At 43.1% G+C, this 27299-nt stretch overlaps 1 protein-coding gene across 2 annotated transcripts; it reads left to right on the top strand.

Moving 5' to 3' along the window:
* The first annotated feature begins 50 nt into the window (after positions 1-50).
* Positions 51-19677, top strand: Gosr2 (golgi SNAP receptor complex member 2). 2 transcript variants are annotated; one of them, XM_047544744.1, is made up of 6 exons: positions 54-184; positions 8487-8551; positions 9981-10089; positions 10906-11038; positions 13795-13935; positions 17546-19677. In XM_047544744.1, the coding sequence occupies exons 1-6, from the start codon at positions 156-158 to the stop codon at positions 17705-17707; spliced, it is 639 nt and encodes a 212-aa protein (XP_047400700.1). In that variant the 5' UTR covers positions 54-155; the 3' UTR covers positions 17708-19677. The 2 variants fall into 2 exon arrangements, with proteins under 2 accessions (XP_047400701.1, XP_047400700.1); XM_047544745.1 differs by lacking the exon at positions 13795-13935 and having other exon boundaries at positions 51-184.
* Positions 19678-27299: the final 7622 nt, after the last annotated feature.

Consider the following 27299-nt stretch of genomic DNA (forward strand, 5'->3'; position numbering starts at 1 on the left):
CCACCTCAGCCAGTAAGGCGCGATCGCGGGCGCCCTAGCCAAGCGGGGGATGGGGGCGGGGTCCTGAGACCGGAAGTAGGAAGCCGGAAGCCGGAAGTGGGCCTGTGAGGACGTGTTCCGAGGAAGCCAGAGCCCGGGCCGGCGGGGCCGGCGACATGGAGCCGCTGTACCAACAAACGCACAAGTGAGGGCAGAGTCGGGGAGCGGGCGGAGGCTAGGCCAGGCGAGGCCAGTCCCTGGGGGCTGGGGTCTCGGGCGTCCGCCCGTGTACAGGCCGAGCCCTTCCGCCGGGAACGCTCGAAAGTTCTCAACCCCTGGCGGGATGCCCGCTCGACCTGGGGCTACGGAGACGTTGGGCCGGATGGCTCCTGGGGTCTGCAAGCTGTGACTGCCCGCTGAGTAGACTGGGCGAAGGGATAGTAGCACTGCAGGTTGTAGCACTTTCCAGCCCCTGACAGCTCGGTGCTTGGGCTTGGTAGAGCTCGGGGGAGACACGGAGCAGACGCGGCTCCTTGCCCCTTGAAGTTCACTAAACCGTGAAGTCGAAGTCAGGGGACTTAACGAAAAGTTATTTTCATTCTGATTTTGATATCTACTAAAGACCATGTGTTGTAATACAAAAAAATTGCCATACAGGTAGCATTCACAGTTTTGTCAATCATCTGATTGACAGGTTACCTTCGAGGAAATATAATTGACTTAGTTTCTCATAACAAAAGTTCCATGGTGTCTCCTTTATTCATATTGTCCTGAGTTTGGGGAAGTAGTTGGGTATGGTGATGTGGGGCCATACCTATCCTATTTTTTAAAAAATGATTTATTTAGTTTTTATTGTAAAATGTATGTAACATGAAATTTGCCGTGTTATTTTTAAGCATATGATTCTGTGACATTAAGTACATTCACAATTTACACCGGTACTATACATTTCCAGAACTTTTTCATCAACCTAAACAAATTCAGGACCTACCAAGCTGTAACTCCCTATTCTGCCAATCCAGAGCCTAAAAAGTAACTTTGGTTGTATTTTCTGTCTCTGAAGTGAAATCATACAAATTTTGTCTTTTTTTTTGGGGGGGGGGGTGGAGTCTGGCTTATTTCTCTTGGCATGTTTTTCAAGGTTCAGTATTGTAGCATGTATCAGAATTTTATTCCTTTTTATGACTGAATGATATTCCATTGTATGTTAGAGATTGTTGTCTGTTCATCCATTGGTGGACATTTGGGTTAGTTCCACCTTTTGGCTTTTGAGAATGATACTATTATGAATGTTAAAGTATCTATTTTAGTCCATTTTCAATTTTTTGAGATATATACCTATACCTGTCCTATTTTAAGAACTTTCAGATTTATGCTATCATTTCGACTAATGAAACATTTAAAATCACACTTCCCAGGCCTAGAAATGAAGTAAAATTCACTACAGAGGCAGCCTCCATAGTGAATTCACAGCAAGCTTTGGAGCATTAGGAATAAGAGAATTCTTACTCTTAGGGCTTCGTGTGCACGCTCTCTCGCTCACTCTTTTCTTTTTAACTGGTAATTGAACTCAGGGGTATTCTTATCACTTAGCCATCAATTCTTTTTATTTTTTATTTCAAGACAAGTTCTCACCACGTTGCCCAGGATGGCTTCAGCTTCCCAAGTAGCTGAGATTACATGAGTACACCACTGTGCCTGGCTACCCCTTCATTTTCCAAGTTTATGAGTTTCTTGCTCTTTACTTTGGCAATAAAATGTTTGATTTGGGTGGGTGAAAATACAGAAACTACTTTGTAATGACAGAATTTGCGTTTACACTGGGAAACCCTATTCTTACATAAAAATCGTAGGAAGGAACTTTTAAAAATTAGCCTGCGAGTCATTTAGAAAATGAATAAAACACTGGGTTGAATGGCTCATGCCTGTGATCCCAGCTGGGAGGCTGAGGCAAGAGGATTGCAGATTCTAGACCAGGATATAGTTCAGTGGCAAAGTCCCCCTGGGCTGAATCCCCAACACCAAAAAAAAAAAAAAAAGGAATGAAACAAAATTAAATTCATGTTACTAAGAAAGGACAGATCTTTCACAGTAGCAAAGTTTAGTGGCCTTAACAGTGCCCTGAAGTTAATCTGCTAGTTGCTGAATTGACACAATACTAACTGCACATATTAATTTTACTGGAACTTTGAACCCCATTTGTGATTTATCTCTTTGCCATGCGCATGAAAGTACATAAAGTACATTTGAATTAAATCAACACTTTATCTTGAAAACTCCTGAACTACCTGAACAATGAATGAATAGAAAAAAAAGGTCAAAAAACAATAAATATTGTACACTTAAATAATATTTCATTAAGACTAACTTTATGTAGGGCAACTAATGACCAGGCTTCTATTTTTTGAGATCCCAGTGGTTGTAACAGTGACCATGTTTGTCCCCCGTGTAGTCCAGGATCATCCTTCTGTCCTGGACTTTAGAGATTCCGATTCAGTAGGTCTGAGGCACAAGAAGCTCTGATCAAATAAGTTTTCCAAGTGATATTGATGAGCAGCTGTGTTTAAGAATTATTACATATCTGAAGATCATTTTTTTCCTTTTCAAGTTTGCATTCTCATGAGATAAAGGCTAAATGTAAAGACAGTTGCGAAGTTAAAAATGACTAGGTGGTTCCCACTACTTTTAGTAAAATTTTTAAAAAATTATGCAAGGCTGTTTATGTTGTATAGCATTTTCATATTGCATTAGGTTCTATAATCCTTTAAATAATCGTTACTATTAGTATCTCCATTTTACACTTGAGACTGAGGCACCAAGGAGTTAAATGACTTCGTGTCCCTGAGCTTGTACATAGTGGAACTAGACCTTTAACCCAGGTCTTTTCACTCCCAAACCCTGTTTCCTGCTTGTGCTGGTGGGAGGCAGCATGCATGTGGAGTGGCTGTGTGCAGTGGAGATGGGCGGGTAGTTTTGTGGAAATCTGGTTTCATTTAAAACCCTTTCTGCATCCTTTGTAAACCTTTTTTTATTTTTATTTATTTATTTTTTTTAAGCAGTAACAGTGCCCCTTGCTTACTTCTAGGTCTTTGGTTATTATTATCACCCAAGCCCATGGTGGATGGACCCCATGCTTAACAGGGTTAAAACTTCTTTTTTCTCATATCTACACTCTTAGGTCTTACTTATGTATCGTCTGTTCCTTACCAGTTGTGTGTATGTTGTCTGAATCTCCCGTTCAGTTTAAAACAGATTTTCCACTTAGCATATTGTAGTTCCCACCATGCCTGTCAGACTTGTATTCCTTCTCAGCTTGGAATGTAGAGATTAGAATCATGTAAGCTGTATCTTCTCTAATTCATTCAAAGCAATAAGAAACTAAATGGGAGAAGTTAGTAATTTTTTTTTTTTTTACAATTTCTTAAAGTTTAACCTTTTTAGCTTACAAAACAAAAGCTAGTGAAAGTATGTTTTGAGGCATTATCATCTCTCCTGCTGTCCTGTAGAATCTAAGACTTGAAAGGGACTTGCAAAATTTTCCACTCCAACTCTGACTTTGGTCTGGAAGACCTTTATAAGACAGTTCATGTAATCTTTTTAAATAGGAAGTGACCCACCGGGTATTTCCAGTAACTTGCGATGCTGAGGCAGGAGGATTGCAAGTTCAAAGCCAGTAACTCATGAGACCTGTCTCAAAATAAAAATAAAAGGGACTGGGGATGTGGTTCAGTGTTTAAGTGCCCCTGGGTTCAATCCTTGATACAAAAAAAAGAGAAGTGACCCTTTTTCCCTTTTCTTTTCTTGAAGAGACAGTTCATAAGTGTTCTTGGTTTTTTTCCTGTGAAGTTGAAATCTTATCTTGAGACATGTACCTTTTGGTTCTGGGTCTCTCTGAAGAAGCAGCAGCAGGGAGCAAGCCCATTTCTCCTTCTGTATGTCAACTATAAATATTTGAAGAGCACCAGCTACCCCATTTTAGTTAGTTTGTTTCTTTCTTTGTTTTCCCAGAGACTTAGTATCTTGAGCTCTTTGGACCATTCCTTTGACTTCTGAACTCTTCCCTAGTCATCCTGTTCATTGTTCATTGGGGAAAACCTTTAGCAGGTGGCTCTCAGAATTGAATGTCAGTCTGTATTTGTATACTTATTAAAGGCAAAATATTTTTCTTCCTTGACACATTTTCATCATACTATTTTAGCCTAAATGAAACTGTTAGTATTTGATTTTTCTTAATTTGAACAAACCAAAGGCAGCCCTGTGATGAACACTAGGTATCTTCCCTAGTATCCCTTGGGTATCACTGTTTAGCGCGCTATGAATCTCTCAATCTGTAGTATCATCAAGCCCTATTTATAAGATATTAGAAACTATCATTGCCTCTTGAAATAAACATAAATTTGCTGTAGCCTTCTCATTCCTTTCTCACTATTTCATTTCCTAATTGCCAATGGACTATTGCAATGGCATATCCCACTTATTTGTTTAATGTGTGAATGAATGAGTAAATAAATGATCCTCATTAACCATTGACTCTTAACATCTGAAAAAGATATATTTATTCTATTTATGAAATATTTAAGACATAAAAATAGAGATAACATAACCCATATGTCAGAACTCATTAATACCTGTGCTTTGGTGACAATATATGTCCAACTAGGGACATATACAGGGAAGTGTCAGTTGTGTTAGTTGCCTTTTGTCTTGCCCACATAGGTTGAGTTTTTTCAAGAGTCAGAGTTTTCTTGCAAATTCAATTTCTGGTATATATTTTTCTAGAAATAATTCTTGTTTGATTCTAAAATATGTTTTCAAATGCTGTTATTTGTCCTTGAGTTTGTCTTAAAACCATTTTTTAATGGCATTTAGAAAAAAATGCCATTGTTTAAAAAAACAAGCGCTTCACAATATTGATTTAGAGAGAAGTTAAAAGTGCCACACCTGTTCTTGTTCCTCAGCCCTAAAGATAGCCACCCTCTTGTCCATTATCTTATTCTTCTTCCTATATTTGTATCCACAAGCAATATATATTACTGTTTGATGTGTTTTTTAATTTATTAAGAAAGATACTGACATAATGGGGTTTAATATTGTCTTATCTTAAAGACTTATTGTCCATGTTATTATGCATAGATATAACTTATTTAAACTGCTTGTATAGTTTAATTAAACTGCTGAATTACTAATTTCCTTTTTGATGAACATATGGATTGTTACCAGTCCTTTTTTTTTTTTTTTTTTTCATAACAGTCCACAGTCTTTTATCTGAAACCCTTAAGAACAACCAATTTGGAATTCAACTTTCTTGCAGATTTTAGGAAAGAAATGTGGTACATGTACCCTATGATATGTAACAGCCCAAACTTCAGATGCACCACCAGATACATGAAAAACTGCAGTAAAATTTCACACTTTGGAATAAACAAAGACCATAGACTCATGTCTGGTCATTTTTCACCACTGAGTTAATTTGCTACAGACTTATAAAAAATTTGTTTTTTCAGAACATTTTGGGTTTTAGAATTATGAATGGTGGGTTATGGGCCCCTGGATGAACACCTTTGTTGCAAATGCCTCCTCAGTGTGTGCCAGATCTCTCTAGGACATTGCTAGAAGTGGAATGTGGGATCATACAGATGTCTATTGATTCTACTAGATATTGTCAGAAAGCCATTAAAGTGTTCTACCAGTTCATCTCCTACCAGCCACGTTTGAGAGTTCCAGTTTCCCCACATCCACGTCAGTGTGTGTTCTCACAGTTTAAACTGTCAGTCTGAGGGGAGCTTTGTTTTTGACATGTTTTCCTGAGTTTCTAGTAACATTGAGCATATCTTCATATAGTTATTGGCCATTAGGGTTTCTTTTTCTGTCATTTGCCTTTTGTCCATTTAAAAAAATTATTTTGTTTGGCTTGTTTTGGAGCAGTTCTTTATATACTCTGGACAATGGTCCTTTGTTACCTGCTGTAGCCATCTTCCAATCTGCCTTATTTTATTTTATTTATTTTATTTTATTTTATTTTATTTTATTAATTTCAGTACTAGAGATTGAGTAGGGGTGCTTAACTGCTGAACCACATCCCCAGTCCTTTTCGTCCATTTTATTTATTTTTTTAATTTTGTAACAGGGTCTTACTAAGTTGCATAGAGCCTCACTAAATTGCTAAGGCTGGCCTTGAACTTTCTATCCTCTTGCCTCAGGCTCCTGAGCTGCTGGATTATAGATGTGCACCACCATGCTGACCTTTAAATTTTTTTTTTCATGGTGCTTTTGGTGTAAATAAGTTGTTTTGTTTTGTTTTGCTTTAATGTCAAAACTTCTAGTCTTTTCCTTTGTGGTATTTTTTGAGTTTTGTCATATATTAAACATTCTTCTTTAACCTGAGGCCACTTACATATGCCTGTATTTTCTTTAGAAAGTTTGAAAGCCTTGCTTTTTATATTTAGGTGGTAAGCCACCTTGAGTTTTGTGTGTGTTTCATAAAGTGTCTTTTTTCCATATGGATAACAAATAGAGGTGTTAGCATGTATTGTAGTTTGTTATTTTCCATTGATTTATGTCACCAACTTCCCAAATACATGGAAACTGTTTCCTTTTAGGTCAAGGTTAGGGTTTGTCTATCTTTGTCCATCTGTTGCTACACTACTACCATATTTTAATTATTATGGCTTTGTAATAAGTCTTAATAGCAGGTGGGATAGGTTGTCCTCAACATGTCTTCAGAGTCATCTTATCTGGTCTTTGCCCCCCTCCCCAGGTTTTTGTATTTTTACATTGCTGTTCCTGCTAGTGTTGCTGCCAACTTTCTGATTTGCTTTATTAAGGCACCATTGAAAATTTACCTCACTGTCTATATCCAGGCCTTCAGTAAAGTCCTAATTCTGCTGTCAGTCACTGTTACTATTCAGTCCTCCGTAACCATTCCTTTGGTTACCCTGATCCAGATGTTCCACATGGTGGTTACCTCAAACTGCATTTCTACATCAGCCTCCATACCTCCACATCCCCCTATTCCAAAATATCCTGGACTTACCTTACTGAAGCAGCTGTCTAGTTGCAGGCTCTAGTAGTGATCTCTAGCTGCTTCTCAGGGTCACAGTCTTGTGTAGCAGCACTCTGGAAGTTTAGACAGGTGGCCTAGCTTCTGGTGTCCTGGGTCATGTTTAGAAGCCACAAGGGGGCCCCAGAAAAACTGGAGGCAGGCTGAAACCAAATTTGAGCTCCTGGCTGACTGGCATTGGTAAATTTGCGGTCACAGTTAGTGGTACTCACCATTAAGGAAGATTAGTGACCTTTCCCTTCAGACCTGGGGATGAGGCCCTTTTCACTTGGGCTCTAATGTGAAGAGACCATAAGTTCCAAGAGGTGGCTATTGGGGCTAGCATAAGTAATATTCCAGGGACTGATGATGGGGAACTACTAGGCAGGGTTCTGAGGGTGACCTTGGCCAGCCCTGAAAAGCCTCCAGAGAGTGCTCTGTTGCCTGATACCTGGGATCCTGTCACATTTCCAAATCAGATGGCAATCCCTTCCTACTGCCAGGGAAAGATGTTTACCAAACAGGAGATCCTATCTTTCAGGCCTTCCTCTGAATAATTTCCTCATCCTCCTGTCCTCTCCAACCAACTCTCCTTCAAGGAGGCCACTCTGCTAGTAATCCACACAGCCTGCCTTGTGTGCATTTTGGCATATCATTTTCTTAATAGCTTCCTTCACTAAAGCCTGTCCTCTTTTTTTTTTTTGGTGGGGGGGTGCTGGGGATCGAACCCAGGGCCTTGTGCTTGCAAGGCAAGCACTCTACCGACTGAGCTATCTCCCCAGCCCCTGTCCTCTATCTTTAAAATGCTGCTCAGAACTCCTCCATTCACAACAGTTTCCAGCTTACACTTTCTCAGCCCCAGCCCTTCTATTTGCTTTTGCTTCACACCACTGTGAAAAACTCCTTAACTTTCTGTTTGTTTACATTCATGTGTGTTGGTTTTCTTGTTAATCTTCTCAGAGCTTTTTCATGTCTATCTGGCCTGTCATTCCTAATTACATTGTTTCTCAAGGACAAGGATTCTATCTCCCTTGCCCTTTGACTCTTGCTAGTACAGACCAACGCTCAGCACATTGGGTCATAGAGCAGATAGTGGGATTGGTTGGATCTCAGTTGAGGTTTATCACTTGCTGTGTGACCTCGAACAAGTTACATAACCTTTCTGGTTTCAGTCATCTTATTTATAAAATGAGGACAATGATAGTACTTTCTTCACAGCGTTATTCACTTAGCAGTGTCTTAGATACAGTAAGCACTCACTAAATGCCTATCGGTATTTTAATATTAGTGTTTGGCTATTAAAAACTGCCAAAACATGTGGCCCAAAGCACCATATACAAATTTTTCAGTTCAGCAATGCTGTCAGTTTAAATCAGTTACATGTTGGCATCAGAAAAAATTGTCTTTCCTCACTGAAGTGCTGTTGATTATTCCTGTCTCACTCATTTCCTCCCTCTTCCTTTGATAGGCAGGTCCACGAGATCCAGTCTCACATGGGACGCCTGGAGACGGCAGACAAGCAGTCTCTGCACTGTGAGTAATTAACTACGGAGACCAGAGTCCTTTCTCTGATGACACGGTGCTAATGGGCTGGGTTTCCTGACTGCATTCTGCCTCAGGGCTTAATGATTCAGTGTGGAATGAATTTTGTTGTTAGGGTGGACAGAAAAACCCTATGGCAAAGTCACTGATTTCCTTGATTGTGCCCTTTGGAATCCCACAAGTCTTATCCCCCATTACCCCTCCACTCAACCTGACATGGCCCTATGGGAATGGAAGTTCTTTCCCCATCTGTCTTAATCTAATTACCTAGTCCTTAGAGGAATGTACTCCATAAAAATTCAGAGATGTTTAACTGGAATTGGCCATTTCTTCTAAGCTGAGAACTCTGGCTTTTTAGGAGGATTATTCAGAAATGAATAGCAATATTAATTGGTCTAGTTCCCACACTGGTTTCCTATGAGAAGCTTGCTGGGCTTTGTTATTTGACTTTATTCTGTTCTAAGAAAGGGCTGTTTTCCTGGCTTGATGTGCAGACGCTTCTGCAGAAGCTCCTGTCACCTCACTGCCTGCTCTCGCCATGCCCTTTCTTGGTTCCCTCATCTCCGTCCACAGCTTCAAGCATCTCTTCTCTTGGCTCTGTGCCCCACAGCATCCTAATCTGAACCATTTGTGTTTGCTGCAGGCACAAAGGCCTAGAAAGGGGCAGTGCCTCTGATGTCACTTCTTGGTGGGGCAAGGAGCCTGGATGCTTTCTTTTGTGCACAGTTCAGTTTCTGTCTGCTAGACTTTGTTTGCCTTCCCAACAATCTCATTGTTACATGATTAGAAATGGAAAAGAGGTCATTTTGACTGTCTTATCAAAAGGGATAAGGAAAATTACTCTATTTTTCATATCTTTTTACCTCTGGATTCTTTCTAGACCTTTCCTATTGATACTTGATCTATTTTGGGGACTCCAGTGTAGCTCAGCCCACCGATTCTTACAGAAAGCCTTAAGGGAACTCTTGTCTTTATGTTTCCATACTAATCTTCTCTTTCCTTTGTGCCTTTTTTTTTAACTTTATTACTGTAGGGAATTCAATTGGCATTCTTTTTTACTCGGTATTTTTTTTTCTGAGACCAATCTCAAAGGAAGAGAGACCTATATATGGAAACTTGACTTAAAATATTTGGACAACCTTTTAATGTTTTATTTTCTAAAATTAGGATCTATAGGTGTACCTTTAGCTTTTAAAACATTGTCATTGTTGTGTGTGTGTGTGTGTGTGCATGCATTTGTGTGTTTGAAATGTTTTTAGTATATCTTGAATTTTATTCCATTGTTCATTTGTGTATACTTTTTCTCCTTTTGAAATACATTATTTTTTAGTTTATTGGATATGGGAGAAATATGTTTGATTTATCATTTAAGTTTGCTGTCTCTTTTCCAGCAATTATTCTTTTTTTCTCTTTTGTGCAGTAGTAGAAAATGAAATCCAAGCAAGTATAGACCAGATATTCAGCCGTCTAGAACGTTTGGAGATTTTGTCCAGCAAGGAACCCCCTAACAAAAGACAGAATGCCAAACTGTAAGTGCTGACCTCAGACATGGCCCCAATCCCCAGGCCACTGGAGAAGGCCTTCCTCCCAGGGAGGTGATAGACTGTTCTGAAAATCCATGTACATGTTGAAAAACTAAGACAGTGCAAAGATAAATTCCCCTATAGGTCACAATTTTGAGTGTTATCCCATTATAGTCAAAGCCTGTGAAGTCTTTTGCCAGAAGCCTGAGATACAGTACCTCCTTGGTGGTGTTTTGGAATTTTGCCTCTAGTTCTGTTTTTCTGACCATACCCCTGACCATTTGAAGCCTAATGCTGCCAGGGAGTTTGGCTCTGCCGTTTGTTTCCTACTGGGTTCTTGTTTGAAATGAAATCATGCTCTTACTTCATTCAGTCTTGTTTATAATGAAATACTAATCTAATGTGTGATACTCCACCATGAAATTAAATTGAAACTACCCTCAACACCTCCACCCAGCCCCTACTTGCTCCTAAAAGTTTTATGAAACTTCATTGATGCTTTGCCTCAAAGATGCTCTTGGGTGGGCTTCTTCCAGGAGTGCGATATAATCCATAGGTCAAGAAGGGGCCATCAAACCTGCTTCCTGTCAGCTGTTTCCTATCATGCATCTCGAATCAGAAACCAGCAGATTTTTAAGAAAACTGCTGAAACCTTGTGAGTGAGCATCCACTTTAACCTCAGTCCTCTCTACTTTCAGTATCCACATCAGATTTCAGGGGAAAAGTAAGGAAATGTCCTCTGTCCTGAATACAAAGCCTGGCTGCCTCAAATTGTCCCACACTGGGTTCCTGGAATTTAATCTCTCTCTCCATCAATTCCAGTCGAGTTGACCAGTTAAAGTATGATGTCCAGCACCTGCAGACTGCTCTCAGAAACTTCCAGCATCGGCGCTATGCTAGGGAGCAGCAGGAGAGACAGCGAGAGGAGCTTCTCTCTCGGACCTTCACCACTAACGTAAGCCAGGCACCAAGGGGGTCGGTAGACACTGGACAGATTGTTGGGGCTGAGCTCAGGTCACTGAGCTTCATCTTTGTAGGGGGATATCTGAAACAGACTGACAAGGAGGAGACCAACTGGAAATGACAGGGGACTTTGTGCGTTGCCACCGAAACTAAATCTAGACTGGAATTTCTTTTTTCCAATCAAAAACCTGAAGAGGAAGCAGTTAAATTGAGGGATGGGTAGAGGTGAAAATTACCTGGTTCAGCTGTCCAATGCACAGAGGTGAAAGTTCACATGGTCGAAATGTTTTTGTCATCAGATAGAGACAGATGATTAGAACTTAGACCACTAGTAGAGAAGGCAGCATTTCAAAGCTGCCTCCAGGCATTTGCCATTATGGTGTGTATGTGTGTGGTTCCAGTGTCAGATGCATTAAAATGTTTTTGCCTGTAGTCTGAACAGCAATTTAGAGGAATTTGTTAACAGATGTTCAGTGTTGGATGGATGCTTGGCTTGAATCTGAAAATGGCCTGATGGTTTGCATATTTCATTTCTTAGACACCATTGTCCCTGCCCTTTAGTCTCAATAGGATCAGTCCCTGCACATGGTTGCAGAACATACTGACCTTTTCTGTATCCTGCATAACGTGTTCTACCAAATGAGATGGGTCTGGGTTTTATATTTTGTTCCTTAGTAGAGGGGTTTATTTTCTGAAGGGGTATCAACTTTCTAAACTTATTCCTGGAATTCACAACTTTTCCCACTTTGCAGATGTTTAACTCTTATTGCTTCATCCGTGCATTGCAGTAAATTTCCCCCAGTGCATCAGAATGTGCCTCCACAGGTTTTATTTCTCCAGGATAAGCAGTCAGGTCAGAATGACCAACAGTTCAAAAATGTAATGCTCTATAAAGACACACTAAATGATGTTGTGTGGGATTTGGTAGTTGCCATATCAGGCATATTTTAGGCCAGGGATATCTCTCAGGATTATTTTGTTACTTACCAGCCTGATGTGACTTTGCATACAGTGAGCCCTTAGTAAACATTAACTTGCCAAATGAAACTTCTTCCTGGTCATATTGCCATCTGGGACTATAACACATTCTCCTGGGAGATAATGACTTATCAGAGATACCTTTTTCTGGTAGGAAGGTAAGAAAGATTTGCATATAAAAGGCATTCAGTGAATTCTAATCAAATAAATGAGGAGAAATCTCATTGATTTTGAGGGGGGAGCACTGGGGATTGAACTCAAGTGTGCTTTACTACTGAACTATATCCCTAGCCCTTTGTTTATTTATTTATTTATTTTTTATTTTAAAGCAGGATCTCACTAAGTTGCTGAGGCAGGCCTCAAACTTGTAATCCTCCTACCTCAGCCTCCTGAGCCACTGGGATTATAGGCATGTGCCACTGCGCCTGGCTCATTGATTTTTTTTTTCAAACATAGGAGTCCTTTGACCCACTGAGCATTTGCTCTGTGCAGAACAGTAAGGTGCTGAGAGCTAAGTGTGAGAAAATTAATAAAATGATTCCTTTAGCTGTGATAATCCTGTGTTAGTAGGGGTGATTGAAAAGTTGCATGTGAGAGATGGTTCTGAACTTGAGCAGCAGAGAAAAGAAAGCTTAATCTATGTATCAATGGGAACTGGGGTGTAGGTGGTCAAAACAACATTGCTTGGCAGGAGTTTGTGCTTGTCAGAAGGCAGGAAGGAGAAAAGAATATTGTCACAGTTGATGATGACTTGCTTCTGTCCTCAGTCCTCTTTGAGGGTGAAATGAGAGCCGTGAGGATTGATCTTGGTCTCTCTCTTTCGTATGGTTTAGAGAGCAGTCCCTGAATTTAGTACCAGGATTCCTGTCCTGCTGGACTTCTTACCAGCTATGTGATCTTGGACAAGTTATTCCATCTCTTTGCAGTTTGTTTCTTCATCTGTAAAATGAGAATAATTAGAGTAATGCATAGAGTGAGGATAGAGTGAGTTTACAGTATTGAACTTGTAAAGTAGAAAGCTCTTGATCAGTACAGCTGAGCATCCTTAATCTGAAAATCCAAAATCTGAAATGCTATAAGACCTAAAGAAGCATTTTGGATTAGGGCTACTCACCTGGCAAAATCTACGCAAATATTCCAAAATCTGAAAAACTCAGAAATCTAAGACACTTTGGGCCCAAGCATTTTGGGTAAGGAATACTCAATCTTTATTTATTTATTTATTTATTTTTATTTTTTTCCCCTCTCCATTTTATTTATTTATTTATTTTTAGCACTTTTCTTGTTTCCTTGGGAGTGTATTCCCATCCTGAACACTATTAGGCCTTCAGTATAAAGCAGAGGCTCTTTGATCCTTGGTCTCAATCTAATCTTAGGGATAAGCTATAGATAAAATAGCTAAAGAACAAAAGCAAACATTTAATACTGCAATAAGGGGAAGCCAAGTCAGGGAACATTTGGAAAGCTTTCTTAGTAGTCAGAGAAAGCTTTTATGAGATCTTGAAGGAAGTTTTTCCTAAGTGAAGAAATGATACAGAGGCCAAAATCAGCAATACTTGGGTAGCAGAAGAGCTACAGTTTGAGGAAAGGAGCTTGCTCTTCTCTGTGTTGCTTTGCTTTTTCTTCCCTGTTGGGTTCTCTGATTCTTGCATTATTCCCTCTGGCTGTTCTGGCTTGGCCTTGACTGCAAGGCAGAACAGTCAGAAGCAGTGGGACCCCTGGAGCTGACTAGCAAGCATAGTTAATCAAGTGCCTGCATTTCTTTCACAGGACTCTGACACCACCATACCAATGGATGAATCACTGCAGTTTAACTCCTCCCTCCACAGCATTCACCACGGCATGGATGACCTCATTGGAGGCGGGCACAGTATTCTGGAGGGACTGAGGGCCCAGAGACTGACCTTGAAGGTGGGGTCCATACTGGAGAACAGGGAGAAGGCCTTTTGTTTTGGCCTCATCCAACAGTTTGAAACTCTGTTTACATTTTGATTATGTGTCCCCAAATTGATATTGTAACAGCAAGGGTTTTCCTTGAGTTTTTGGTTCTTCCTGTTGGAGTTGAATTATTATAAGCCCCATAGTAATCAGATTCCTGAGCCATAAAGTGGCCTCTCTTGGTGTCCAGGTCTTTCCCCATCTACTGAACCTACGTGGAATTGACTGCTACTACAAAGGGACCAGTAATAGGCTGAGAAGATCTGTTGTAGAATCTGCTGTGTTCTTGTGGGAATGAAGATGCAACTGCATCCTAAGCTGGTTTTCCCTTAGGACCTCAACAGTGCACTGCCTTACTTCAGTCCTGCATTCCCATGGTGGGTCTTTGGGTTACCTAAAACTGCAGTAGATAGCTTCACCATAGATCACTTCTAAGCTTCTAGAGCACATAGTGAGGATCCTCAGTGACTCTTCATTCTCTCCTTAGCTATAAGGATTCCTAGAAGCCCTGTCCTATTGGCACTGAGATTCTGACCCCTAGGGGGTGGTTTACAGGAGCATGACACAGACTCTGATGTTAGTTGCGATGTTTCAACCTCAGCCCTTTTCCTGTGTCATCCTCAATGTCTGATGGGGTGTGCTCTGCCTGTTATCAGGGTGTGGTCCCTGTAATGAAGAACTCCCAGCCACTGAGCTGTGAGAAACTGTCACTCAAAAGTGTGAGCTTTATCTTAGTTTTTGTTGGACCACATGGAGCTGTTAGCTCTGTAGGACTCCACACATTTCTGAACAGCCCCTTCCATCCTTACCAGGGAGAGGGTCAGGCAAGCCAGAGACACTCACCCCCATGCTGACAGTTGCAGCAATTCAGATGACGTGGGTGCTTGCCTTTCAGAATAGCCCCCTGCACTAATTTAGCCGGGTACTTGTTGATGACCCTACCCTTTCTGTGAAGAATTGCTGTTCTCTTTTCCATACCTCAGCTGAAGAGTAGAGCCCTTTTAGGACAAGACTCCATATCACACTAATGGAAGAGCCAGTGGGGGGTAGAGCTTATTGTTAAAGCAAAGATTAGCTTCCTTGAAGTCTGGTGGCATTGAGGAGCCCACTTACCTTCTGCCACCTGCAGTGATGAAGTGCTGAGGAGCCTGTCTAGGCATCGGAGGTTACACCTCAAAGTTTCTAACTCACTTTGCTGTGCACACCTAGTCTGCTACCTGTCTTTTGCCTCTTGATTCCCTCCACCTGCCCTTGTCAGGGATTTTTCTGCCTAAATCATTTGAAAGGAACACTGGAAAGAGTATGAAGGAACTGGGCTGAAGCACCCTAATGATTTAGGTCAGTTCAAATTTGAAAATAGTTTTATTTTTTTTCAAAAGTTACAGTTAGGTGATTTTAGAAATTTGATTCTTGAACCTCACATTGATCAGTTTGCACTTTGTGAGCTCAGCAGGCTCTCCAGTGAGAAGTTCATTTTCACTATCGCCAGTATGTCTTCTCTGACGGCAAACAAGTTTAACTTGAGTCTGCGTGTTCTCCCTTTGTCTTTTTTTTGTGTTTTAAATATTTTGTAGTACTGGGGATGGAACCCTGGGCCTTGCACACACTAGGCAAGTGCTCTGCACTGATCCTCACCCCAACCATGGAGATCTCTTCACAAAGCTGGTTAACCCTTGCGTGGGCAGAATGTCGGTTCTGAAGTTCTGTCAGTGATTCCTCCTATTCCTATTCCTTGGCCTCTTTTCTCGGTTGCTTATGAAACTGTTCATTTTAAGAAAGTAGGTGGTGCATGCCTTTAATCCCAGCAGCTCAAGAGGCTGAGACAGGAGGATCACAAGTTCAAAGCCAGCCTTAGCAATTTAGGCCCCAAGCAACTTAGTGAGACCCTGTCTCAACATAAAAAATTAAAAGGGATGGGGATGTGAGTTGGTGGTTAAATACCCCTGGGTTAACCCTAGTACCAAAAAAAAAAAAAAAAAAAAAAGGGAAATGTGGGAACCACAATGGCACTTACCTGTAATCCCATCTGCTAGTACTGGAGGCTGAGGCAGGAGGATCGTGAGTTCAAGGGCAGCCTCTGCAACTTAGACCTTATCTCAAAAAATAAAAGGACTAGGGATGTAGCTCAGGAGTAGAGCACACCTGGGTTTAACCCTAGTAAGAGAAAGAAGAAAAAGGAAGAATGGATTGTGTAAGTTACATCCATCCATCCAAGTATGTTGAGTGACTTGTGTATATAAGTAACTTGGGGTCTTCCCTGCATTCATTTATACTTGTTACTTCATAAACAATTAAATGTTCTTAAAAATTAGAAAGCAGTGAAGAATGGTAGGCTGGATGATTTTGGCTGTTGATTTAGGAATAAAATATCCTTTTGTTTTGGTGGCAACATTTATATAAGAGGCTTTTGGTCTTTGTGTTGGTGTCTATCTGTTGTGTTTCCATCTTTTCCCACATCAAACCTTCTCATAAATGTGGACTTTGACCCACATATTATACTCAGTAGAATCCCTAAAGATTCTACTCTACAAAGTGAACAGGCTAGTAACAAGGATTAGTAGATTAGTAGAGGTAGGGAGCCAAGGAAAAGTTTTTCAATGTGTTCTCTAAATATATATTTGAGTTTTAAATTTGTTTATTGAAGTATAATTTATGTAGTGAGGCATACAGAGCTTATTTGTACAGTTCAGTGCATTTTAACAAAAGCATCATGCTAGCACTCCTGTCAAGTTACAGATCATTTTTATTACCCCTGAAAGATCCCTTTGCCCCTTCCTAGTCAAACTTCCCATCTACCCCAGGCAACCACTTTTTTGATTTATCTCAACCTTAAATTAGTTTTGCCTGTTACTGAAAGCATATAACCATTCATACTACTATTTTGTGTATACCACCTTCCTCTGATATTTTTGAGGTTGGTTCACATTGTTACATGTTTGGTTATGGATGGTAGTTAGATACTTTTTATTGCTGAACAGTATTCCACTGTGCAGATAGAACTGATTGGTGTATCCATCCTGTGGGTGATGAGTACTTGAATTGTTTCCAGTTTTTAGATATCTTCCTGTTGTTTTCTGGAAGCTTTATTGTAGTTGTAGCTTTTATGTTTAATTCTGTGATCTATCTCAAATTACTTTTTATCACAGTGTCAGGTTCACTTTTTATACACATAACAATAAACGATGTGTATGAATATGTATGTATATGTGCAATACATGTAAATGACAATGTGTTATGCAGTCAGTTTCATCACCATTTGTGGAACAGATATTTCTTTCTCCTTTGCATTGCTGTGGTACCTAGATCAAAAACCATTTGACCTGGGCAACCCCTATGGGGGTCCCCTCTTGCCCCTGTAAGAATTCCATTTTTATTTATACTTGAATAAATGCTACTCCTTCGACTCTGGCAAAAACAAAAAATCAACTATAGGAGAGTGAATCTTCTTGGTGAATTTTTTTTAATATGCTCTGGGCATGACCAAGAAAATCCACTGGTAAAGCCCCCAGCACGTTATAACCTCCACCCACCATTTGCACAGTGGGTCAGTCTTTTGTTTTCTTTCTCTTCTTATCTGCTGCAGGGGACTCAGAAAAAGATCCTTGATATTGCCAACATGCTGGGCTTATCTAACACAGTGATGCGGCTCATTGAGAAGAGGGCTTTCCAGGACAAGTACTTCATGATCGGCGGGATGCTGCTCACCTGTGTGGTCATGTTCCTTGTGGTGCAGTACCTGACATGAGCCAGCCACACCCAGTGGCTGGACGGCGTTCCCATCGTGCGACTGTGTGAGTGTGAGTGTGTGCACGTGAGAGAGAGAAGGGCCTAGAAGCCACCTTTTGAAATGTATGCCTGCCTTAACTGTGAAGACCACTTGGGAGTAATTGTGATCAAACTGCTCTGTTTTCTGTGACATCTTGGGGAGCTAGTGCCACCAAGATGCATGGTACTTAGTAAGTGAAAGAAGTTCTGATTCTCTCACCCTCACTCTGACTGGGGGAGGGAAGGGATGGCTTTGGTGGCTTTGTCCATGTGACTGGGTGCGCACCTGGAGAAGGTTTCTGCAGTGAGCCTTACATGCAGGCCTATCCACACTGTTCACACCTTGTCATCAGCAGCCTTTGTGGCTCCTAATGGATAGGCTGGAGCAAAAGCAGAAAGGAGAGAGAAGAGGCCTTTTCCTACACCTGTTGTAGTGGATCAATTTACATACTCCTGCTCCTAGCCACCCTCCCCCAAACAAATGACATATAGATGACTAACTGCTAACACTCCTCATCTTTTCCTAGAAGCAGCTACCTAGGAGAAGCAGAGACTTTAAAGCTATTGTTGATAAGGGTAAGCTTTTCCACACTATGGTTGCTGGGCATTTGTCCTTCCTGTCATGAGGCCAGTGTTCCTGGGAGTGTTCAGTCTGGAGACTAAAGACCCAAGTCACAATTTTTTTTTTTTTTTTTCAAGTATTAATAGAATGGTTAGCTCTTTTAAAATTCAGAGACTGCAGCTGGACACCTATGCCCAGGCTTTGGTGCACCTTTGCCTCTTAGAAGGTAGCAAAGAGCGAAGGTTAGTGATTTGTCAGTTATAGTCTCATCTCTAGTTCTAACATCTCTTAATTCTTTGGTTCTCTTTATTCTTTGAAATACATTAGCACCTGCCTACCCAGGGTAAGTTACCCTGGAGATTTCCCTGTTATGTATGTCCTCATGATACTTTCCAGGAACCAGAACCTTTCTCTTCTTCCCAGCCCTGGATTAAGGCTGTACCAATACCTGGAGTATTGTGGAATTTATTATAAAGCCAGTCTGTCTTGAAGTCCATCTAATGTGATTAATTGAAAGTATCAGAAAGACCTGGTTAGCATAGTTGTTCATCTGTCAGAGGCCCTGCGTGTCCTACCAACCCTAGACTTAGCCTTATGGCAAAGCAACTGAACACTCAGAATTCCCCAGGACTGGAAACCTGGTCAGTATTAATTCCGCCTTTGATCGTCCTACTTATATGCTGTCTTTGTTCCTTGTATCTTGAACTGTCTTCTGTCTTGTTTCCCTTCTGCTATGTATATTCTGTTCCCTCCCTTACTCACCTATTTCAGTAGCAATACTGGTCTCTTCAAGCATATCTGTGACATAACTCCTCCTTTGGTGAATTTTCTTAATTGTCCAAGATCTTTAACATGAATTTCCTGGATACTAATTTCAGACTTCTGATCAGAAGGGATGTCCATTACCCCTACCCCTCTGGGCTAAACAGGGACCTTAGATTTCCAGGAAGGAGGACTCTCTGACCCCTTAAAAGGATCGACAGCCCTGCAGAGCAAAAACAGTGACCTGAAGCAGGGACAGTGGGGCTGTGGCATCTTCAACTGCCTTTGGGGAGGCATTTTGAAATCTTCACCTTACTCATCACAGAGCTCTTGGGGGTCCATAAAATGGATTATTTAGGCTGCACAGACCTGGCCATCTTGTCTCGGCACCTGAGGATCCTACCAGGCAGTACACTTTGGAAGAAGGTGTGCAAGTTGCAACTGAGCCATTTGGACTTGGACTCTGGGAGACAGAAATCCCCCAACCCCCAGCCCTGTTGGCTGGTAGGGCATCTTTTTGTAGTAGATACCAGTTTCCACACTTGCTTTTATAGTGATTGCTGAAACCTTCATGCCACACCTTCGCAGTGGGTTCTCCTGCTTTGGAATAAAAGTTGTGGAGGTGGTGTGTGAGTCTTTACCGCCTGGGACTGGGAATGGTAGTCTGTGTGGTGACTCAGGGGTCCTGAGAGCTCTTGTCACAAAACTACCCTCCTTCCCATTTCATGTCCAGTGTCTTATGAGAAGTACTTGGCCTGAACATCTCCACAGCCCTGAATGCAGGAAAGGGTCCCAGGCTGGGGGAGGAGCGCCCTCTAATGGGGTTGAGGTAAATTCTTAGGTGGAGCTAACCAGAAACTCCAAAAGGCAGCCTTTGCCACCTGGTGCAGCAGTTACTCTGCCTGCTGTGGTTTGAAATGGGTTGCCAGGAGGAACTTAGAACACCCTTATTACATGGATATTTGCTCCAGGTCTGGTCCTTTAAGAAGAGCCAGATTTAAGACCAAGTAAGTGCAAGAGTCCTGATTTTATAGGTGGTTTCGTTGCTGGGTTTTTCCCTAAAGCCACTTTCCCTGTTGAATGTAAATGAATTTGATTTGCAAGTTTGAATTTCCACTCCTTGTTTTTGAAACAACAGCTGAACAAAGTTGAGATTTATTTTATTTAGAAAATCATACTTTACAAAAGAATTGACATTGTAATAACCCTTTTTTATGGTTCCAGGACAGTTTCTTAAACACAGTTCCATGGCCTGGGACTGGACTGGCTGCCTCCAAAGCAGCTGGGGAACTTTTTAAGAAATTACAGATTCCTGGGGCCTACTCCAGACCTGAGTGAGAACATTTTTTGTCTCCGAGGTCATTCTTATATGTGTATTTTGGAACCACTGCCTCTTCTAAGGCTTTTGTCTTAATCAAAGGTGGTAGAATTTGAAAGTGTGAATTCAAAATACATGTGCAAAGGAACTGTGGGGTGGAACTCAATGGTAGTGCATCTGCCTGGTATGTGTGAGGTCCTGGGTTTGATTCCCAGAGTTGAAAAATAACATGTGTGAAGAGCAATGCCCATCAAGTCCAAAAATAAAGTTATTTATAGCCTCCTTTGTTCCAGAAGAGAGTTGAGACAGGAAATAACTCAGGCTGAGGATGTAGCTTAGTGGAGTGCTTACCTAGTATGCATGAGGACCTGGCTTCAATCCCCAGGTAAAAACTAAAATGGGAAAGAAAATGAGGATCACAATTCAAAGCAACAGAATGTCAGTACAGAGAAAACTTCAAATGCAAGTTGAAAATCCTGCAGATGCACTGGGGAATCTCTGTTGTGGCTCTGAGCCCTGGCAGAGAAGCACAGTCCTTTACTAATTGATGGGGTGGGGCTGTCACCTGTTCTCAGGAAAAACCCAGATCCTTACTGCCACTGACTTCAGCTTCTGCATAATCCTTACTGGAAGTTAGGAAGTTTCCCTCCTGCGTCCCCATTAATTTCCACCAACACTGAGGTATGTCCTGCTACCCCTGCTGTGCATATGGTTGAATTTTAGTGACTTTGAGGGCCACCCTGGGTGTCCCAGAGAAACTGGCTCCTTGTCTGGCTGTCCCACATCCCCCAAGATCTGCACTAGCCTGCCTCCCATTCCTTCCTGGAGACACTTGGTAGGGGTGTGGGAATTAACCAGAAGTGCACGGGGACCAAGGCAGCCTGCTGGCACCAGGTGCAGATCAAGCTTTTGTTGCAGACTATTCATACTTTAAACAGCAAGTTCTTTGTTCTAGAACATTTTCCCAATTAAAGGGGAGAGGATTTGGGGGAGCTTCTGAAGTGGAAGGCGGATGCTGTGCCTACACCTTGCCACTAGGGGGAGGCACAACACTACTTATGGTTGGTCTGTGAGAATTGTCCTGGGTGCCTTTGACGTTGACTGATTTCATTGGGTTCCCTTTAGACCAACTTTTCCTGCTAAGCAGTGGCTTTGAGCTGCTCTTGGACTTCTCAGAGTACTACCAAAAATGGCTTCTGAAACCCCAGCTAGGTTTCATTTCCAGAACGCCCTATTCAGTCCGCTTGGCTTGTGGGTACTGCAAATGTGGGAAACATTTCTCAAGGTATGGTGGTCATTATTCCCCCACCTTTTTGTGTGGTACATGGGAGAAGAGGGAAATGGACCTCTGCAACACTTCCTCATGTAGTCAAATGTAGTCTTCCTCTACCATCTGACTACATTTGGGTTCCCTTGGGAGCTTTTAGAAATATCCACATGAGGGTATTTTACCTTGACTTCATGGTTACTTGGCCCTGAGTGCAGCCTGGGCATTGTGTGCTGCCCAGGTGATTGTAATGTGCAGGCATGGCCTAGAGAAGATGGGAACCTCAACCCAAGACCAGGCCATCCCTCCAGCTACACTGTTGTGTTCGCTTTTTGTTGTTGTGACCAAAATACCTGACAGGAAAAACTTGAAGGAGGAAAGATTTATTTTGGCTCCTGGTTTCAGGGGATTCAGTCCATGGTCTGCCAACTCCATTGCTTTCAACCTGAAGTGAGGTAAAACATGGCAGAGGCCATGGTGGAGGAAGGCTGCTCAGCTCCTGGTATCCACAAAGCAGAAGAACTTTTCCAGGGCACTGATCCCATTTCCTAGTGGTCCATCCAGCTATCAATGGGTTAATTCACCGAAGAGGTCAGAGCTCTCAAAATCCAGTCATTGTCTGAAGGTCCCACCTCTGACCTTTGTTGCATGGGGGACCAAACTTTCAACATAGCTTTGGGGGTGGGGCGGGGGATTTAAGGTCTAAACCATAATGATGGGGAATCACTGCCCTAGGCTGGCTGAAAGGCAGAATGGAGACCTAATTTTCTTACTGGTTTGGGTAGAAACCAAATCCATCTTGGCCAGTAAGTGCCCCTCTTTTCCTAAAGCTGCTCTGTCAACTGAGCAAAGCACCACAGTGTGACAGATCAGCCCTTCCCTGCCCCTCAAGGGAACCTTCCAGCCCTCCCCACCACATTCTGCCTTGCTCCATACTCCCTGATTGTTTGACCTTGGAACATGTTATGCTCTTTTGCATAGCTGCATCTTTACACAAGATGTTTCCTTTGGCATGTGTCAAAGACACCCCACAATCCCGTGTCACCTCCAAGAAATCTCCCCCCACCCACCTGTAGTCATCTCCTGGAGAATGGTAGTTGTTTCTCCTGCAGGTACCCTTGTGCATTCCCTACTTTGTGCACATAGTAGGTGGTCAGAAACTATGGGGTAAATGGCCTGCAGGAGGGTGCTTGAGTCCAGGCTTTGGGTAACAGAAATGGGTACAGTTTTTGTAACCAGACTTGGAGGAAACCAGAGGGTTCATCGCCCCTCATGTTCATTGACTCTCAACAGCAATTGCTGAAGTAAAAGGGAAGAGGCAGGTGACCCCAGAAGGGAAAATGTATCAACCAGGACTTGGGGGAGGTCAGGAGAGTGACCATCTTATCTGAGATCTAAAGTGGAAACCTGGCAACCCCTCAGTCTGGAGTAAACAGGATGGTTGGTCACACTAGGTAAGTGTCAAAACTAATAAGTCATGATTCATGGCATGTGCCCGGCCAGAGGGGACTGGCCTCAGAAACTGACTCCTGACTCGGGCATTCTTTTGGTGTGATCTCACTGCCCCTCCTTACAAGCATTTGTGACTAGGTTCCTCCTGGAGAGCTGGTGGAGGCTTGACCAGGCCTAGGAGGGAAGTCCTCCAGCCTTCCCACAGAAGAGTGGGCCACAGCTCCAGGCAGGAGGTTCGCCCATGTGCAGTGCCTCAGTGCCCTGCTCCCAGAGCTCTGCATGCGCCCGGTGCCGTGTGAGCTGCTCCTGCAAACCTGCTCTCCACACTGTAGTGACCACAGTGTGAGGCAGCACTACAAGCCCCAAACCCAGAAGGCAGAGCCCAGTCCTGCCAGCTGCAGCCATGTGGCACACAGCCCTCTCAGTCTTGACTTCTCCTCTTAGAGTGGAACAACACCAGTCCTTCCCAGGTGGGCATGAGGCTCAAATGACCTAGTGTTTGCAGCAGACTCCAGAGGTCTGATGCAGTGATTCTCAGCCATGGCTGCTTCCTGGCATTACCTAGAGTTAAAAATTGACTTGTGTTCTCACCCCAAGAGACTCAGCTACTTGGTCTGCCTGGAACCTGGGCTTCAAGACTTAAAAAAAAAAAAAAAAAAAACTTTTCTAAATGCCATCCAGGTGTGAGGGGCTATTTTTCCTGTCCAACTGGAGAGGAGAGCCCCGTTCAGGACAAAGTAATGTGCCACCTCTCCACAGTTGAGGGATGATGACTCAGAACAACTGTCACAGTAGAATCTTTGACGAGGAAGGGCTTATCCAGTGTGACAGGTGCTGGCTGTGTTCAAAGGAAAGGAAGAGTGGGAGAAGCTGAGAGAAAAGGCTGAGATGGGGGAGAAGAAGCTCTTGTCAGCCTCTAGCTACTGAAGGCAGTGAGGGAGGGCTGATGCCATCTGCCCATCATCTGCATGACTCGCAACTTCCTGGAACTAGCTCAGAGCCCACGGAAGAAATCGTTGCTACCCAGAGGTCCAAGAAACCTGAAACGAAACTAATATTTTGGTGGGTGGTAACTCGTCAGAGACAAACTGCCTTGGGTTGTGCAGAAGGGAAGAAATTTCTCTCCTTGTTCTCCTTTCCAGCCAGGGCAATGGGTGCCACTTGGGCAGAGCCCACCCACTGGCTCTGCTCTCCTCCTGGCACCTTTCTGTACCCTCTGCTAAGAATTTCCTGTGCCCGCGGTATGTGCAGGGGCACAGGCAAGGGGTCGTGGAGGGAGGACCTCTGTGGGAAGGCAGAGTAATCACCACTGACCAGGGACCTCTGCAGATTATTGTGAATATCAAGATAAAATCTTGGAACTGGAAGCCCGGGTCACTCCTAAGTGCTGTCTAAATTCCTGTTGCCATACGAATGGAGTGAGTGTAAATTCAGTGTCCATGGTGATTTCTTTCAGGAAACCATTTCTGTTTTCCACTGTGACAAAAAGCAGACTCTTACCTCAGCCGAGGGAACCAGGGAGGCCCTTGACAGGCATCCCCAGGAGCTGAATTCCAGAATGGGAGCTGTGACCCCCTCCTTGCATGAAAAGACACTTTGGAATAAAGTCACCCATTTGGAGGGAATTGCACTTGATAATGTTGGGGGAGGCCTGGACTATTCACTTAAGGAAAAAACAGTTTAAGCCCAGTACTGGTCACAGCTTTTAACATAAAATGTCATTTAATATAAGCAATTAGGGTAGCAATTAGGTGCCAGGCAAGGGGGATAGATACTGGAGATTTTTGTTCAGAGGGTAGAAAACTCTCACCCAGAGTGGCAGGAATGGGCAAGGAGGCTTCCTGGAGGGGCGACTGATGCAGGTGGGAGGGCAGGATGGACCCACGAGCCTGGGGAGTTTGGGGAGGGGAGCCGGGTTGAAGGGGAGGAGTGGGAGTTCAGTTCTTGGTCGGCTGGTTTTGGGATGAACATGCAAAGAATAGAGACTATCAGAGGGAAGTTGGAGAAGGGGGAGAAGGAAGGCTGGGAGGCCCTGGAGTGAATGCCGGTGGAGGATCCTGAGGTCCCATCCTAGAACCTTAAGGGAAGAATCCTGGCTCGTGCCCTGGATTCCTTGGCCCCAGGAAAGAAGCCTCTCCTTTAGTGTAAATGTGCAAGAGAGAGGATGTGCTGGGATTCTGCCTGTCTCCCCCAGGAGCACCCATTGACCCAGACTCCCCCTGCTAGACCTGGTGAAGCCCCACTGGTCAGAGGCATGAGAGGGCAGAGATTGGCATTGCCAGGTACTCTGAGAACTCCCCACAGCTCACTTTCATGATGTTGACATGCTGGTGAGACCTAGTGGAGAAAGTGTCACTCTGGTGTGAGGTGTGGACAAGCTCTGCTCCACTGGGAAGACCTGACCACCAAGGACCTTGGACATCATCTTTTACAGTGCAGCATGGCGAGATGGGAGTGGTGGGATGGTGTCTGAGATGAGGAGGGCTGCCAATGGCTTAAGAGTCCTGACGTTACCACTTGTTATCAGTTCAACCTTGGGCTTCATCACCCGAACCTCAGTGTCCAGCCTACATAATGGGGGATAGGAGTAACTACTTCATAATGGTGGTTCATGTGCCTGCATTTGAGAGTGAAGTCAATGGAAGTGATTTTTATAAGAGGGCAGAAGAACTTAGATGATCTGGGTGTGACAATCAACTCTGCCCCTGCCGTTCATGGAACCTTGGATGAGCCATATCATCTTTGTGCTCTTACCTTATGAGGATCCATAATGACCCTGTCACAGGTGACTATGGCCTGTGAGTGCTGCAATGCATATAAAGTGCTTGCAGCACAGCCTGGGACATTAAAAGTAGGGTAACCGAAGTTTGGTGGTGGTTGTTAATTAGCATTTCATAAGACCTGGGTCTGATCCCTTCTTATTTAGTTGTGGTTTTTAGTCAAGGATCTGATAACCCCAAAGAAAGTACAAAGAAAGTATTGAGAGAATCTGACAGTTAGGCTTTATTTGTTAGGAGCTTTAATAATGTTGTGGACGTGATATTGACTTACGTTGCAAGCTCCATTTTATTACTTACTAGTATTCACCTGCTCTCTTTTTCTCTCTCAGCCTCAGTGTCCTTGTATGTGAATTGGGCTACTTGGCAGAACTGTAGTAAAGGCAAAAATGGTAAAATACATAATCCAACTAGGATGCTCTGGACTACATGTATCAGAAATTCCAACTACAAGCACTTTGGCATTAAGAATTTGTGTGTCCAGGGCAGCTTGCCGGGTTGCTCGATTCAAGATTCAGCGATGTCATTAAAGGCAGGCTTGGGGCCTGCCTAGCTTCCCTACAAGCAGAGGAACCACAGAGAGAGGACATGGGAAAGATGACAATGGTGATTGAAGGGCTGGACTGCAGTTGTCATCTTCTAAAGTCCATTCATCCATTCATTCAAGGAATGCCCAATGAGCACCACTAGGTAACAGTCGCGGGGTTGGGCCTTGAGGTACAAACATGATTCAACAAGATCCCATCCACATTAGTGACCTATGACTGTGTGATAAATCACCCTATGCACTGGGACTTCAAACAACAATACTCGGTCTCCAAGGATCAGGATTTGGGCTACGATAATGCGTCTCTGCTCTGTGACTTCTGGGTCCTCAGCTGGAAGATTCCCAGCTTTGGAGGAGAATCATGTGAAGGCCATGTCCTATACTTGATGTCACTGAGCCTGGGAATACCAGCACATGCATGGCTTCTCCACATGGTCAGGGCTTCCTTACAACATAGTGGTTGTGTCCCAAGGGAGAGAACCAGGTGGAATTTGTATACTTTTTTATGATCAAACCTTAGAAGTCACAGGGCACATTCTGCCATACCCCTTGGGCAGTGGCAGTTACAAGCACCCAGTCACCTCTTTCTCGGTGGGAATTAGAAGAGCAAGTGAGATGGGCTAAACACCTGGGTGCAGCTGTCCTTGGGCGGCACAATCTGGCACCCTCCCCTGAATAGTCAACACCGGGAACATGTACATAATTAACCCAGAACAATAACATGCACAAACTCCATCACCATGGGTGTAGGGTGCTTTGGGGAGTGGAACTCTGGCAGAAGCTTTGGGCCGAATCTCAGATAAGTCAGACTTGACCAGGATTGCTAAGGGCTAAGCAGGGGGAATGTCTGAGCAGAGGGAAATCAGTGGAACGTGCTGGAGGATTCT

The sequence above is a fragment of the Sciurus carolinensis genome, chromosome 3 (genome assembly GCF_902686445.1).
Source record: "Sciurus carolinensis chromosome 3, mSciCar1.2, whole genome shotgun sequence".
Lineage (NCBI taxonomy): Eukaryota > Metazoa > Chordata > Mammalia > Rodentia > Sciuridae > Sciurus > Sciurus carolinensis.

What these genes read in the sequence shown, in the direction of transcription:
- Gosr2 (XM_047544744.1), top strand. Translation starts at nt 156, where the DNA reads ATGGAGCCGCTGTACCAACAAACGCACAA. An exon ending in CTGTACCAACAAACGCACAA is followed by an intron (nt 185 to 8,486) that starts GTGAGGGCAGAG and finishes TTCCTTTGATAG; the next exon opens with GCAGGTCCACGAGATCCAGT. An exon ending in AGACAAGCAGTCTCTGCACT is followed by an intron (nt 8,552 to 9,980) that starts GTGAGTAATTAA and finishes TCTTTTGTGCAG; the next exon opens with TAGTAGAAAATGAAATCCAA.